This window comes from Spermophilus citellus, assembly GCF_964194105.1.
Source record: "Spermophilus citellus genome assembly, chromosome: 1".
Taxonomy (NCBI): Eukaryota; Metazoa; Chordata; class Mammalia; order Rodentia; family Sciuridae; genus Spermophilus; species Spermophilus citellus.
In genome coordinates, this window is record NC_138182.1 from 191023161 (window position 1) to 191036981 (window position 13821).

Sequence of the window (13821 nt, forward strand, 5' to 3'; positions counted from 1 at the left end):
ACTACAGGGGGACTTGGCTTCAGAGTACTCTGACCCACCCTCTCACATCTCCCTACCCCTAGGCTGCCTCCCCAAGTGGCCAGTCAGGCTTGTTGTTCAACCTTGGGCTGGGAGATCAGGAGGGCTTCCTGGAGGAGGTGATGTCTCAGCCAACACTGAAAAATGCTACCTGGTGCAAGGAGTGGGGGATGGGATAATGCCAAGTGTTCCCAATGGAGGAAATTGCAAAACACGTCCAAGATGCTACGACAGGGATGTATGGCCAAAGCCTGGAGAGCAGGAACTGGGGAGGTAAGAGATGAGACAGGGAAGAGGGCTGCAGCTCAAGGGAAAGGATGTGATTCTGGGGGTCTGAAGCAGGGCAGTCAGATTCGTATTTTGGAACACTACCTGCTGGGTAGAGGCCCCTGGTCTTGGACAACTTTCTAGTTGTCCAAGAAAGAGATGGGAGAGACGGGGAGAAGACTGAGGAGGCAGAGGCTGAGTGTGTGTGGTGCACACCTGTAATCCCAGCAGTTCAGGAGGCTAAGGCAGGAGGATCACAAGTTCAAAGTCAGCCCTAATCAACTCAAGACCCTGCCTCTAAATAAAATATTTAAAAGGGCTGGGGATGTGGCTTGGTGATAAAGTGCCCCTGGGTTCAATCCCTGGTACAAAAAAAAAAAAAAAAATATGGAGGCAGAATCCACCAAAAAGGGAGCTAGAATGGGGGTGTGGCATGACTAAAACAGTGAAGATGTCAGAGCTCAGGACAGGGACAGCGCTGAATGGATCCCTGGGAGAGTCACCTCTCCATGGTGGTTAATAATGATTTGCAGTGGGAGCTGAGCCCACAGGAGAAGAAGGTGCAGAGTCAGGGCAGCCAGCCCAAGGCAGAGCTCTGATGAAAGTTAAAGGAACAAAGAGAGAAGCAGTGAAGGAGACGGAGGAACACAGGCAGAGAAGAGGGAAGTGTTGTTCAGGAGGCCACTGAAGAACGTGTCCCAAGACTGGAATGAGGGAACTCTTGCCACCTGATTCTAATCAAGCCTCAAGCTCTCCCTCCTGTTAACAGGACCCACAGGAAACAGAGGAACCTGTGAAATAACACCATGAGGATACCACGTCCAAAAGGTGGAAATTTTTCCAGAACCACTGGCTCACTTTCTTCTACAAATATATAGCACATGGAAAAGGAAGGAGAAGCCGGGCTCGGTAGTGCACACTTGCAATCCCAGCGGCTAGTGAGACTGAGGCAGGAAGATCTTGAGTTCAAAGCCAGCCTCAGCAATTTAGTGAGGCCTAGAGCAACTCAGTGAGACCCCGTCTCTAAATAAAATGCAAAATAGGGCTGGGGATGGGGCTCAGTGGTCGAGTGCCCCAGAGTTCAAACCCGGGTACCATTAAAAAAAAAAAAAGGAAGAGACTCTTGACCACTGTAGATTAAACAACATTTAGAAATCACAGGGCTAGATGCAATGTGGCAGACCTCCTTTGGGTCCTAATTTGGACAAACCAACATTTTTAAGAAACTCAGACAAAATTAAACACAAACTGAATTTAGAGATAATAAGAAATTTTTGCTATTTTTTGCAATTATAATGGAATTATAATTACCTAGAAAGACTCTGATCAGTTAGAGATATACATTAAAGTGCTTAAGGATCAAATAATGGAGTGTCTAAAATATATTTTTAAATATTCCAGCAAATGGAGGGAAGAAGCTGCAGGGTAGTAGATGAAATGAGAATTTTAAAATATTGATAACTTTGAAGCTGAGTAAAATGAGTGTGTGAAGATTTAATATATTACTTTCTCTGCTTTTGTGTATGTTTGAAATTTCCACACTAAAAATGATACTTTAAAGAAATAAAAAGGAGGGCTGGGGCTGGGGCTCAGCGGTAGAGCGCTTGCCTAGCACATGTGAGGCACTGGGTTGGATCCTCATCACCGCATAAAAATAATAAAATAAAGGCATTGTGTCCATCTATAACTAATATATATATATATATAAAGAAGGAAGAAAGAAAGAAAGAAAAATGAGTGATCCATGATGTCGAAGCTGCTGAAGGTGGACTGGGGAGTGGTCACCAGATTCAAAGACACAAGGTCACCAGTGACCTTGAGAAGAGAAGGTTCTGAAGGTGGGGGTGGTAAACCAATTTATAGGAGATGAGTGAGGAGGAGAAGAAGGGGAAGGTTAGATGCACCTAAGGGAGAAAACCTGGGAATGTGGGCTGTGAAGTTGGAGGAAGAGCTTTGCTTTTCTTTGGGAAGACAAATGCCCTTAAGTGTGGGTAAGCAGATGCCTAAAGAGGGAGTGGCAGAAGAGACAGGAGAGGGACTCATCAGGCGACTGAAAGGCTGCCGTGCATTCAGGGGAGTGGGGCCTACAACCCAGAAGGGAAGATGGGGCCATCTGAGTTGTGATTTCTAGGCTGGGGTCGTTGAGGGCCCAGTGGAGGGTGGAGGAGCAAGAGGGAGGGGGAAGGACCTGGGGCCTAAGCCACCACAAGGGTGAGCTCTGACTGGTGGCCAAGGGTCTGACTGTCTTCCTTAGCCTTTCGAGCAGCAAGTGGAAGCCAGGTCTGTTCTGCCCACCTCAGGGCCTTCCAGTGGGCTGGGAGGCCCTCTGGACCGAAGGGTCAAAAGCTGGGCCAGTGGGGCAAGGTGGCGCACGTGGGTAATTCCAATGGCTCTGGAGGCGGAGGCAGGAGGATCGTGAGTTCAAAACCAGCCTCAGCAAAAAGTGGGACACTAAGCAACTCAGTGAGACCCTGTCTCTAAATAAAAGACAAAATAGGGGATGTGGCTAGTGGTTGAGTGACCCTGGCTTTAATCTCTGATACCAAAAAAATAAATTAAAAAGCCAGGACCACACTGGTGAGACATGCGTGGGGCTGTGCCAGCCGACTTCCTCAGTCACAGCCCTTACTTGCCCCAAGCTCTTCCCTTTGTACCCCAGGCTGAAGGCCAAGGCTTGAACTTGGGGGTTCCAGCCCCTTCAGCTGGTAGACAGTAGGGCTTCATGAGGCCTGGGAACTCCCTCCTGAGCCCAGGTGTCGGGATGTGTCCCCTGCCATTCCTCTCCCAGGTTCTCCTCTCTCCCCGGCCCCATTAGGTTGGCCACTAGCTCCTGACCAGCTGCTCTGTCCTCACTACCATTCATGATGACCTCATAACCACATCCCATATACTGCACCCCAGCCCCAAGGGAGCTGAGAGCAACAGCCCTGGCCCAAGCAGCCCAGAAAGGAAACAGATTTAGGGCGCGGCCAGGAATGAGGACAGTGGCAGGAGGAGGTGTCCTTGGGGGTGTTGGGAGCTCCTTGATACCAGCTACTCCTGAAAACAGTCACTGGCTGGAGAAGGTGACAGGTTTACGTGGGGTAGGAGGGGTGGGAGGCCCACTCACTTCTTGCCCAGCTGCCGGGCCACATCACAGCGCTGGAAGCCCTCAAGGTGGTAGAGGCGGCGGGCCAGCCGGCGAGCAGCTTCGCTGACCCCCTGGCACCCGTTGGCCAACGGGTCTGTGCTGCCAGGCTCCAGCCCCTCCGAGCTGCTCAGCTCTGAGTCCGAGTCTGACAGGCCATCTTTCAGGCTAGGATCACTGCAGATGGAGGAGGGAGATCAGAGGCCCAGGGGCAGAGGTCTGATGCAAGGCTAGAAGGAATCCCAGGCCTCTAAAAATCCACACAGGGGCCAGAGCAGAGGAAGAAGCTCCACTGCAGCAGGAAAGAATCAAGTTAGATTTTCAGAAGAACCAACCCCTCAAGAGAAATCATTAGCTACTGCACATGCCCATGACACAGCTCCCTGATCTCCTACAAGCTGAGAAAACCTGAAGGGCAGAATGGAAACTCAGGGTGAGAATTCTGGATGCAGAGGATGGACAAGCCAGCCTTGGAGAGGACTCATTGACTTTGGACACTGGTTCACCCGAATACGCTTTGTCCCCTCCAGGTTTCAGTATCTCCGTCTGTTCAAAGATGGAGCCCCAGCCCCAGGCCTGCCTCACCTGGCTGAGTTCAGCAACTTGTCTGTGTCCTCCTCATCTTCCTCCTCATCCTCGCCTGGACCCTGGGGCCCGTCTTCATGGAATCCATTGGGCACCGTTGTGAGAGACAGGCGGCTCAGGACGTTCTCTGAGCGGCTGCTAGAGATGGAGCGCCGCAGGGGGCTGCCCAGCTCCCCATCACCACCGGCTGCCCCCATGTCCCCCTCAGGCCCCATGTCCCCCACGCCCATCCCAGCCCCTGGCTCGGGGCTGTCACGGGCCCTCTGCTGGATGAGGGGGGTGAGGGGGGCCTCGAAGCTGACGCAGCTGTCACTCTCATCTGTGAGGCTCAGGACGTCCAGGGAGTCAAGGCTGCTGTACTGGGTGCCCCGCAGCAGCTCTGACTCCAGAATCTTCTCAAAGGTGGCACTGAAGCCATCTCGCACATCTGGCTCCCCGGTGCCATCCAGCCTGTGGGATGCAAGGACCCAGTCACCATCCTGCCCAGGGGTACGCCACACAGGGGTCGGTGGCTGGGAGCTCCCTGGGAGCAGGGCAGGCATGGGTTGTGTTCTGCTGATTTTTCTTTCAGCCAAAACTTACTGAGCACTAGGGGCTAGAGGCTGGGCCAGGGATTGGGAATATAGCAGTGTAAGGGACAGATGTGGTCCCTGACCCTCAGGGCCTGACCGGCAGCCTGGACCACAGTAGGCCTCCGATATTTCTCTAAATAAGTGACTATGAGGTCTCTTCCCCCAGCCTGGGCTGGGTGGCTGCTCCTCTGAGCTCCCAGAGCAATGTGGACAGCTCCCTGTCATAACTAGTGTCATACTGGGTCATCATTTTGCTCTTCTCACAGCCTAGGAGGTTCTTAGCTCAGCCAACCACTCTACTCTCAGTGCTTGCCTTTATGTCACTCCCTGGGTAATACTGAGGGGGTCAGGCCCACACCACACTGGCCCCTTCTCTCCATTCCCTATCCTCAGGGATCTCTGCTGTCACCCTAGCCGTTATCAGTATGTAGTATTGTGTTTGTTCTCCAGCTTACTGTATGTTCCCCCAGCTCCACACTCCCCAAACCAAAGCGTCCTGGACTTTGGTCTGCCTAGAAAGGACACCTCTGCCAGGAGTGTGCCGAGTACTAGTGACATCCAAATAAGACAGAGCCGTACTAGGAATGGTGGCCCACACCTATCATCCCAGCAGCCTGGGAGGCTGGGGCAGGAGGATCGAGTTCAAAGCCAGCCTCAGCAACTTAGCAAGGCTCTAAGCACCTCAGTGAGATCCTGTCTCTAAATAAAATACAAAAACAGGGCTGGGGATGTGGCTTAGTGGTAGAGCGCCCCTGAGTTCAATCCCCCATACAAAAAAAAAAAGAGCCATTACCTTTAGAGACTCTCAGTCATTGTCAGAGCCACAAATGGTACCCCCATCTCCCACCTGCTCATGCAACAGAGCAGACCTGAGGAATAGCCCTGATGGAGGCTTGAAAACCATCAGCAAATTTCCAAACCTCCATCTGCACCCACCCTCAGTCATCCCAAATTAATAAGTCACCTGAATATGAACAGTGTGTTCCAAGAAGCCCCAGTCTTCTGCCAACCCCTGCTAGCTTCAGTGGCTGTCCTAGGCTCTCTGTGGATGAAACCCGCAGCCATGTACACCTAGTTCACACGGGCTCGCACACCCACATACTGTACTCACATGCCAACCCAGACCTAAAGACACTTCTCTCCAGACACCCACTACAGGCCCAAACACACACACCCACAAGTGCACACACCAGACACTGACACCCCCACTCACAACCACACAGCCCATGCATGACAACATGCTCACGCATGCCCATGCACACACCCCTGTGTAGGCCAGGCACACACATACTCCTGCAACTTGCCTGTTCTGGCCAGAGACTACAGCTGTGCTCACCAAGCCTTCTCTTCTATGCTCTCTTCTCAGCCCTTTCTGGTGCCTTCTAGACTTTCCCATGCACATCCCTCCTCCCAATGGCATCCCAAGACTTCAAGTCTTGCCACCTCTTGTTGAGGATAATGGAAATGAGGCTACAACTCCAGGAAGCCGGGAATCCCGGTAGAACTTTCTGATGGCAACCTCAGGTGAGGGTGGCTGAGAGGGGCTACCTCACAAAGCCTGCTTTCCTGGGGCCAGCTGCAGGACTGGTAGATTCTCATCTGCAGAAAGTCGAGGCATGGCCCAGATGACCTTCACATCAAAGCTTGTTTTTTGATCTCAGGGGCACTCAACTGCTGAGCCACATCCCCAGCCCCATTTTGTATTTTATTTAGAAAGAGGGTCTCATTGAGTTGCTAAGCGCCTCGCCCTTGCTGAGGCTGGCTTTGAACTTATGATCCTCCTGTATCAACCTCCTGAGCCACTGGGATTACAGGCATGTGCCACCGCACCTGGCACATCAAAGCACTTTATTAAATTTATTTATATGTGGTGCTGAGAATTGAACCCAGTGCCTCACACATGCTAGGCAAGCGCTCTACCACTGAGCCACAACCCCAGCCCATCAAAGCATTTTGAAAGGATCTGGAACTCAAATGCCAGTCTAGGATGGAGGGAGTAAAATCCTTGCACCTGACAAAATCAGCTCGTGATGACTTGCGGGGCTGAGGGATGGGGATACAATAAACCTGCTAGCGTTTGAATTCCCACTCATGGCCCTATCCTCCCCAAACATCCAGAAGGTGGACAAAATAGGGATATGAGAGTCCCATCTTATGTATGATAAAAACAGGGACCAAAAAAATAAGGGGCTAGGCACAGGCCACATAGGACTGGAGCTGCCAAACATGGAAAGCCTCCAACCCAAGACACCCACTTACCCCAGCTGAGGGTCCTCAGTGTCTGCACAGAGGCTCCTGGGGATATCCTCCCCCTCCACCAGCTCACCAGCCCTCCAGGGCCTGGACTCTGTTGAATCTTCTAGAATGTTCATATCTGGCCCCAGGATTAGGCCATTGGTGAGGGAGAGGCCCAGGCTGAGGGCAGACAGAGCCTCATCTGGGTCCTCTGTGGGCTCCTCGGTATCCTCCAGGGTTCCCCTCTCCTCGTGCACTGGGCTGCTGAGGTGGCTGCTCAGTTCCTCACTGGCTGCCATTCCATTCTGGACCCCAGGTTCCGCCTCAGGTGCCAGGCTGGGGTCCCAAGTGGCACCGCCTTCCTCAGGCAGTGAGGATGGGAGCTTATCCTCCTCCATGGCAGCCACTGCTTCCATCCTGTCCCAGCTGCTCCTGGGACTCCAGTAGACCTGGCAGAAGATGGAGAGATGAGGTCAGAGTCTGTCAGACAGGCAGGATCAGGAGATCCAAAGCCCTGCAGAACCAGTACCAGTACAGCCTGCCTGAGGGCAGGAGGGTGGTCATGATGATCTCAGGACCCTTCCAGCTGGAGTCTGGGTTCAGGTCAGGGCCCCCTCACTGCCCTGCCTAGACCAGGCCCTCTCACTGTCCCCTGACCTGTGTCAATCCCTTGTGCCTCAGTTCCTGTCTTCCCTGTTACCTCCTGTGTCTGTGGTGCCCTCCAGAATTCACCAAAGTCCCCCAGGGAAGATCCAGGTAGGGAGGAGCTGGGCCCTGGCAGCACCTCCTGCAGGCCCCTCCATTCCTGCTGGCTGACAGGTCCCCGGCGCTTGTTCCAGGGGCCAGAGATGAGGGAATCTTTAGAGTTAGTGGAGAGAACTGGGCTGGAGGCTACCCTTATGGGGCATTAGGAGAGGAAGCAAGGAAGTCAACAGAAGTGCAGTTCAGTCAGCTCAGTCAGAGGTGAGTCCACCCCAGGGAAGCCAAAGTGGATCTTAGAGACATCAGCCATAGGAGGCCCAGAGTGAGGCGCTGTCCAGGGTGCTGGGCGAGTGCAGCGCCACCCGAGAGCCTCAGGGAGACCATGCTGCCTCTGTAGTGCCCAGCACTCTGGCTGTGCCAAGAGGGAGGAGGAAAAGACTTGGGGTTCCCCTCCACATCCAGATCCCCACCACAGCTCGCCAGGCTTGAGGAGGGACTCAGAGGAAGCCCCTGGGGAGCACTGCGGGGAGAGCACGGCGAGGCGGGTCAGGCCCCACTCTGCCCAACTTTCTGTGTGGCCTGTGTCAGTCTAGGCCAGGCCTCCTGACTGCACTGGCCAGGCCAGCCCCACTCCTCGCTGCCTTGTATTGGGTCTGCTTCTCTTTCGTGAAATGAGGAGACCCTTTTTGTGCTCCATCTCTATTTACAATGGCTAGGAGCCAACCCAGGTTTCCCACCCGCTTACCCAACCGCATCCTACTGGGAAGGGTAGAGGTTGTATGCAAAGAGCTGTGATCCAGCTCACCCCATTCCACTCTCTGCCCCTGGCCCCACCTAGTCTAGGCTAGCCACCCACAGTCACCTCTGCTTGGTATGGGGAGGGGGGAACCAGTGACTCCAAATGCCCTGAAAGCTGCAAAAAGCAGGAATTCAGGGCATTGTTCCTGTTTCTGGCTGGGCCACCTTCTTCCTCCCCTCCATAGGCCTTGGTTACCCCCAGCACCCCCACTCTCCTCTGAGAAGGGCTGCTGGGGTCCAGGAGAGGCTGAAGGAGGAGAGCAATGGGTCTTCTTTCTGGGCTGCAACAGAACAAGCTGCAGGGGCAACTACAAGAACATGAGACCCAAACTTCCTGTACATGCTTCTTCAGAATTCTCACCTGAGGACGACGTTAAAATACAGATAGCCAGAGTCTACCCCAGACTCTGAACAGACTCTACAGGACAGAAAGGGCCACCTGTAATTCTATAATGAAGCAAGTGTGGGAAACATGAGTTAGACTCCAGGAGGACTTCCCTCTTAAAGAAGATGAGCCCAGAGAGGAAGGTGGATCTACTTCTCGGTGGACTTCTAGGTCCTTGAAGAAAGATCGGCTATGACAAAATTAATTGAATCTTGGGTTTGCAAAGATGGAGAAAAAGAGGACAGGTCAGACAGACCTGCGGCCCCAGCCCACCCACCCTGATCACCACCTCTAGAGTTTAGACTACTGCATGAGAATAAGATTTTTTTTTAAAAGTCCACATATTAAAAAAAAAAATCTGAAAGCAAGGCTCAGGTTCCAAACTATCTGAACCCTGATCCTAGGACACCAGGGACCCTGGGGGCTCAGCACTGTCTTTCTGGTCTGCCCTACATCCCCGCCACCGCTGTTGCTATTTCGATCTGTTCCCTCTGGTTGTGTACCCAGAGGAGGGAGAACAGGAGGACGGGAGGTCACCTCCTCAACTGAGTCTCCAGGGGGTGGGGGGTGGCATTTAAAAAGAAATGAAGAGAGAGGGGGGCCTGTTGGTCTGCTGCCTGAATCTTAGTCTAGCCCTCTGGCCTGCTTTCCAGCCCGGGGCCAGGTGAGCGCTGGTCTGAGGCATGAGGTTGGAGCCTGATCCCACCCAAGGTTTGAGAGTATAAGTGGCTTCGCTTGATGCTCAATCTCCACCAGCCCCAAAGTCAGGGCTGTAGATAAATCAAGGACCCCTTGAAAGACCCCTATGCTACCCCCCCCAAACTTTTAGCAGCTTCCTCAAGCTAGCTGCATCCCTACCTGCCCTGTCATGTCCTCCTACAGCTGGGAGCAGGATGGAGGTTCTGCCAGCACCGGGCACTGGGCTGCATGCTTGGTTTCTGGGTGGGCAGACAAGGGGCAGCATTGAGCTCTATTCTGGGCGGGGGGCCCAGAGTCCCTGCCAGGGCAGAGGGCCAGCTGAGCCTAGAAGAGCTGAGCCAGGACCCCCTTTCTTACTGAGCCTCAGGAGGGGTGCGTAAGTGGTAAGTTTCAGAGGTATAAAACAATGCCCCAAAGCCTCACTTGGAACAGCTACGTACCCGGTTCATCATTGCCCCATGTGGCCTTTGTGAAGCCATCTGCAGAATGGGACCATTTGCCCCTCCTCCCCCAGGGCTGGTGAAGGAACCTAAGGTGACAAACGCTGAGCAATCTGAGGTTTAAGGATCTGAGGTTGGGCTGGGGATGTGGCTCAAGCGGTAGCGCGCTCGCCTGGCATGCGTGCGGCCCGGGTTCGATCCTCAGCACCACATACAAACAAAGATGTTGTGTCCGCCGAAAACTAAAAAATAAATATTAAAAAATTCTCTCTCTCTCTCTCTCTCCTCTCTCTCTCTCTCTTTAAAAAAAAAAAGGATCTGAGGTCAAGGATGAAAGGCAACCAGGCTCTACTCTTTCCACCACCACATTTGACAAATGGGGAGACTGAGGCACAGAATCCAGGAAGGCTTCAGGAGAGCACACGGTGAGTAGCTGCCTCCAGAACCTGTAGCCTCCCTCTGCTGCCCAAGGTTGGAGGTACAGGATGAGCCATCGTTTCCAGGCCCCCTATCAGGCCCTCTCATGAAATCAAGGGCCCATATTCTCAACCCAGAGAGAAGGCCTGAAGCACTGACCCTGCCCACCTCCAGCCCCACTGGCAAGAGTAAGGGAGAGGGTACTGCTGGGCCCTGGGCATCCATCCCAAGGAGATGACTGCAAATGACAGGCTGCCAGTGGCCAAGATCCCTGCAGCTTCTCTCAGCCTGATCCAGGGCCCTTTCAAGGCAGGAGCTCCTACTACCCACAGTCCTTGGGATGACCTTGGGTTCAGCAGCCTCTTTTTCAGCACCAGACAAGATAAGGACCATGATGTTAGAGGAACCCTGGCTGGGCTAGAGCTGACAGCTGAGCCAAGCACTTTCTGGGTCTCAGTTGCTCCTGAGACAACCCTGTGGCCCTCGCCACTCTCCCCACAGCAGTTGGAGTGCACTATGAAAACACAAATGACATCACACGCCCGCCTTCTTCATAACCCTCTCATGCTTCCCATCACCCTAAGATTAGAATCCAGTCCCCCGCCCCCAGCATGGCCTAAAAAGGCCCTGCCTGAGCTGTCTGCTGTCTCTCCTCCTTCCCTTCAGCTACCCTGGCCTTCTTTCTCTCCTTGAGCTCATTCCCACCACAGGGCCTTTGCACCAACTATACCCTTGACCTAGAAGGTTCTTTCCTTAGATCTTTAAATGACTGCTTTTTCTGCCATCCCAGGCTCAACTCCAATGCTGCCTCCTCAATGAGGCCATCTCTGACCACCTAGTACACTCTCACACTCCACCCTGAGGCATCAGAGCACCAAGCAGAACTGAACTCCCTTTGCTGTCTGCTTACATCCTGCCCATCTCCCTGACACTGAGAAGCAAGTTCATGAGAGTGGGGATCTGTCATGTTCATAGCTGTCTCTCCATAGCCTCATACCATATGTGACATACAGTAGGCACCTTATAAATATTTGTTGAATGGATACCCTGGAACTATCATCACCCCCATCTTTGGCAGAGGTTCAGGAGCATGCTCAGGGTCACAAAGTTGGAAAATGACAAGGCTGAGAGTCTGCTTGGAACACTAGACTACTATAGGGATAATCTTATGGTCCCTTCCATGGTCTAAGCCAGGGACAGTGGGAAGCCCAAGTGGGGGTAGGTCCTAGCAGGAAGGCTCCAGGTGGTACTGTAAGACACAGAGGCAAGTATATGTGCACAGGTGCCCATGCACTTGTCTCTGAGCAATATGCTCATACACACATGCGCACACACACTAACACATGGAGGGAGGTAGACGGACACATGGGGCAATCCTCTGGGTGACAAAGTGGGGATGAGCAGCCTCCAGGCTCATAGGCAAAGTTAAGGCAGCTAGACCAACGTCACTGGGTCAAAAATCCTTCTGCTTTGGGAGAATCTGGGACCAGGGAAGGGATAACCCAGAGAGTCAGGCTGGGTGGCATTGGGGAAAACAGGACCCACACTGACCACCCCCATACACAGTGGCAGCCCGGAGTTGAGGCTGGGGGTGCAGACCACTTGGTGGAAATGGGGACACCAGGGCAGAGCTGGGACAGGGGCTCTGGAGCTGAGCACTTCTCCCAACAGGCAAAACCTAAGCTTGCAGGAGTCCAGGGCTGCTTAGCCCGGGAACAGCATGTAGAAGAGGCTGGGGTCAGAGAGCACTGCTCTGGAATGTCGGTGTGGAGGTAAGGCCGAGATCACTGATGTCCCAGGGAGACAGACTACTGGTTTAGCCTCTAATTTGCTAAAGGAGCTCAAAAAAAATGAAAATGAGACCTTCTTTGATCTCATTTTCCCCACCTGTATCAGAGATTCTGAACCATTCCCACATCCGGGGTCTCTCTCAGCCATCTGATAGAGATGAGGACCCTGCCCCAGATATATGCACAGCATTCTGAGACTGTTTGAGAGGCTCACAGATCTCAAAAGCCCATTTATAAGCTCTGGGCATGAGCCCCAACCTGGACAATCCCCAAGAGCCTTCCATCTCTGACACTGGAGGTGCAGAGAGCTTCACAAGGGTTCCCTGACCAAAAAAAAAAAAAAAAAAAAAAAAGAAAGGAAGAAAAAGAAAAGCAAGAAACCTTTCACTTCTGAATCATTCTCTGCCCCTGGGAACCTACCCTTACCACCCCCCTGACCCTGCTGCCTTTCCCCCAAATTCTTCCTGAACTAACTGGCTCGCTAACTCATCTAGATTTTAGCACATAGCTGGGATCTTCACACACTCATGAACTCACAAGGGCACACACAGGGACACTCACACAAGCCAATCAATGCAAACAGCTGGCCTATAGGAAATGCTCAGGACAGACCCTGGCCAGCCATACCCGTCAGCCTGGGGCTCGAGCTGGCCCAGGCCCGAGCACTCTAGCTCCATCAAAAGCTGCTGGATCACTGAGCATGTGCAGCGAGAAACTGCCTGGAAGACCCCTGGGTCAATTCCCCGGATCACATAGCTCATCGTGCTCCTGGCAGCCTCTGCTAACCAAGGCACTGAAAGGCCAATTCTTCCTATCATCCCAGAGCTCCAGGCATGCCCCTAGGCCCAGGTCAGTCTGAACCCATACCTCTTCAACATCCCAGCTCCCCAGGGAGGAAGGAGCCCAAAATAACTGGAGGGGATGTCTACCCAGGAGTCTCAGGAACTTCTCTGTTTCTGCAGGCCAAAGTGGCCCTAACCCTCCTAACCCATTTGGTCTTTCCCAGATTGAACCACCTTGTATGACAACAAGTGCCTCAGACTAAGACAGTCCAGGAAAGTGGGTCAGGACACAGTCAAACTGCACACTCAGAAAGACCTGTTTCGAATCCCAGCTTTGCTACCCACAAGCTATTTGACCTCAGGAAAATTGCTCAAATCTCTGAGCCTCAGTGTCCTCCTCCATAAAATGTCCTCCTCCATAAAATGGGACATACTAACAGTACGTGCCTTGCAGGGCTGCTATGAAGACAAAATGAGAGGGTGTGTGTGTGGTGCTCAGGGACAGGTATACCTTCCAGAACCCTCTCAGAGCTTCGGAGGAACTAGCTGGCTGCCTTATCTCCGGGGTGGGATGCCCAGAAGAGCAACAGAGAACACAGGCCATTCAGCCTCACAGTCATTTGTCCCCTGATGGCTGTCAGAGTGGCTTCTGAAGCAAGAATTTCAGAGGCTCAGCCTGAAGGTAGAGGCACAGAAAAACTATTGTGGGGTCATGGGGAGGGATATACAGAGGATTCCACCCTTTCCTGAGGCAGAGGAGGACCCTACAGTCCTGAACCCATCGACTTTCCCACTTAAATGTCAATCTCTCCATCTTAAGGCACGGGAACCGCACCATGTGTCAGGAGAGAGCCAGAAAACTGGGCCTCCCTTAAAAGTGTCCGTCCCCTTCAGGTGGTGCCCATTAGGAATTATTAATGAGCCCAGCACCTTTCTTTCTCTTGGTTTGGCCACCAGGGAAGCAGACTTTGCTTGGGATGTGAGGGCAGAGAAGAGCTCTCCGC

At 53.0% G+C, this 13821-nt stretch overlaps 1 protein-coding gene across 1 annotated transcript in view; it reads right to left on the minus strand.

The window, feature by feature from the left end:
• PSD2 (pleckstrin and Sec7 domain containing 2) overlaps nt 1-7217 on the minus strand; it is a gene marked incomplete at its 3' end in the record, with an annotated part of 28699 nt that extends 21482 nt beyond the window's left edge. Inside the window, exons 1-3 of the mRNA XM_081302349.1 lie at nt 6829-7217; nt 3998-4447; nt 3395-3589 (exon numbers count right to left, since the gene is read on the minus strand). Of these exons, the coding sequence (XP_081158475.1) occupies nt 3395-3589; nt 3998-4447; nt 6829-7202 (1019 nt within the window). The 5' untranslated portion in view covers nt 7203-7217. The remainder of the gene's footprint in view (nt 1-3394; nt 3590-3997; nt 4448-6828) is intronic.
• Between the last annotated feature and the right edge of the window lie 6604 nt (nt 7218-13821).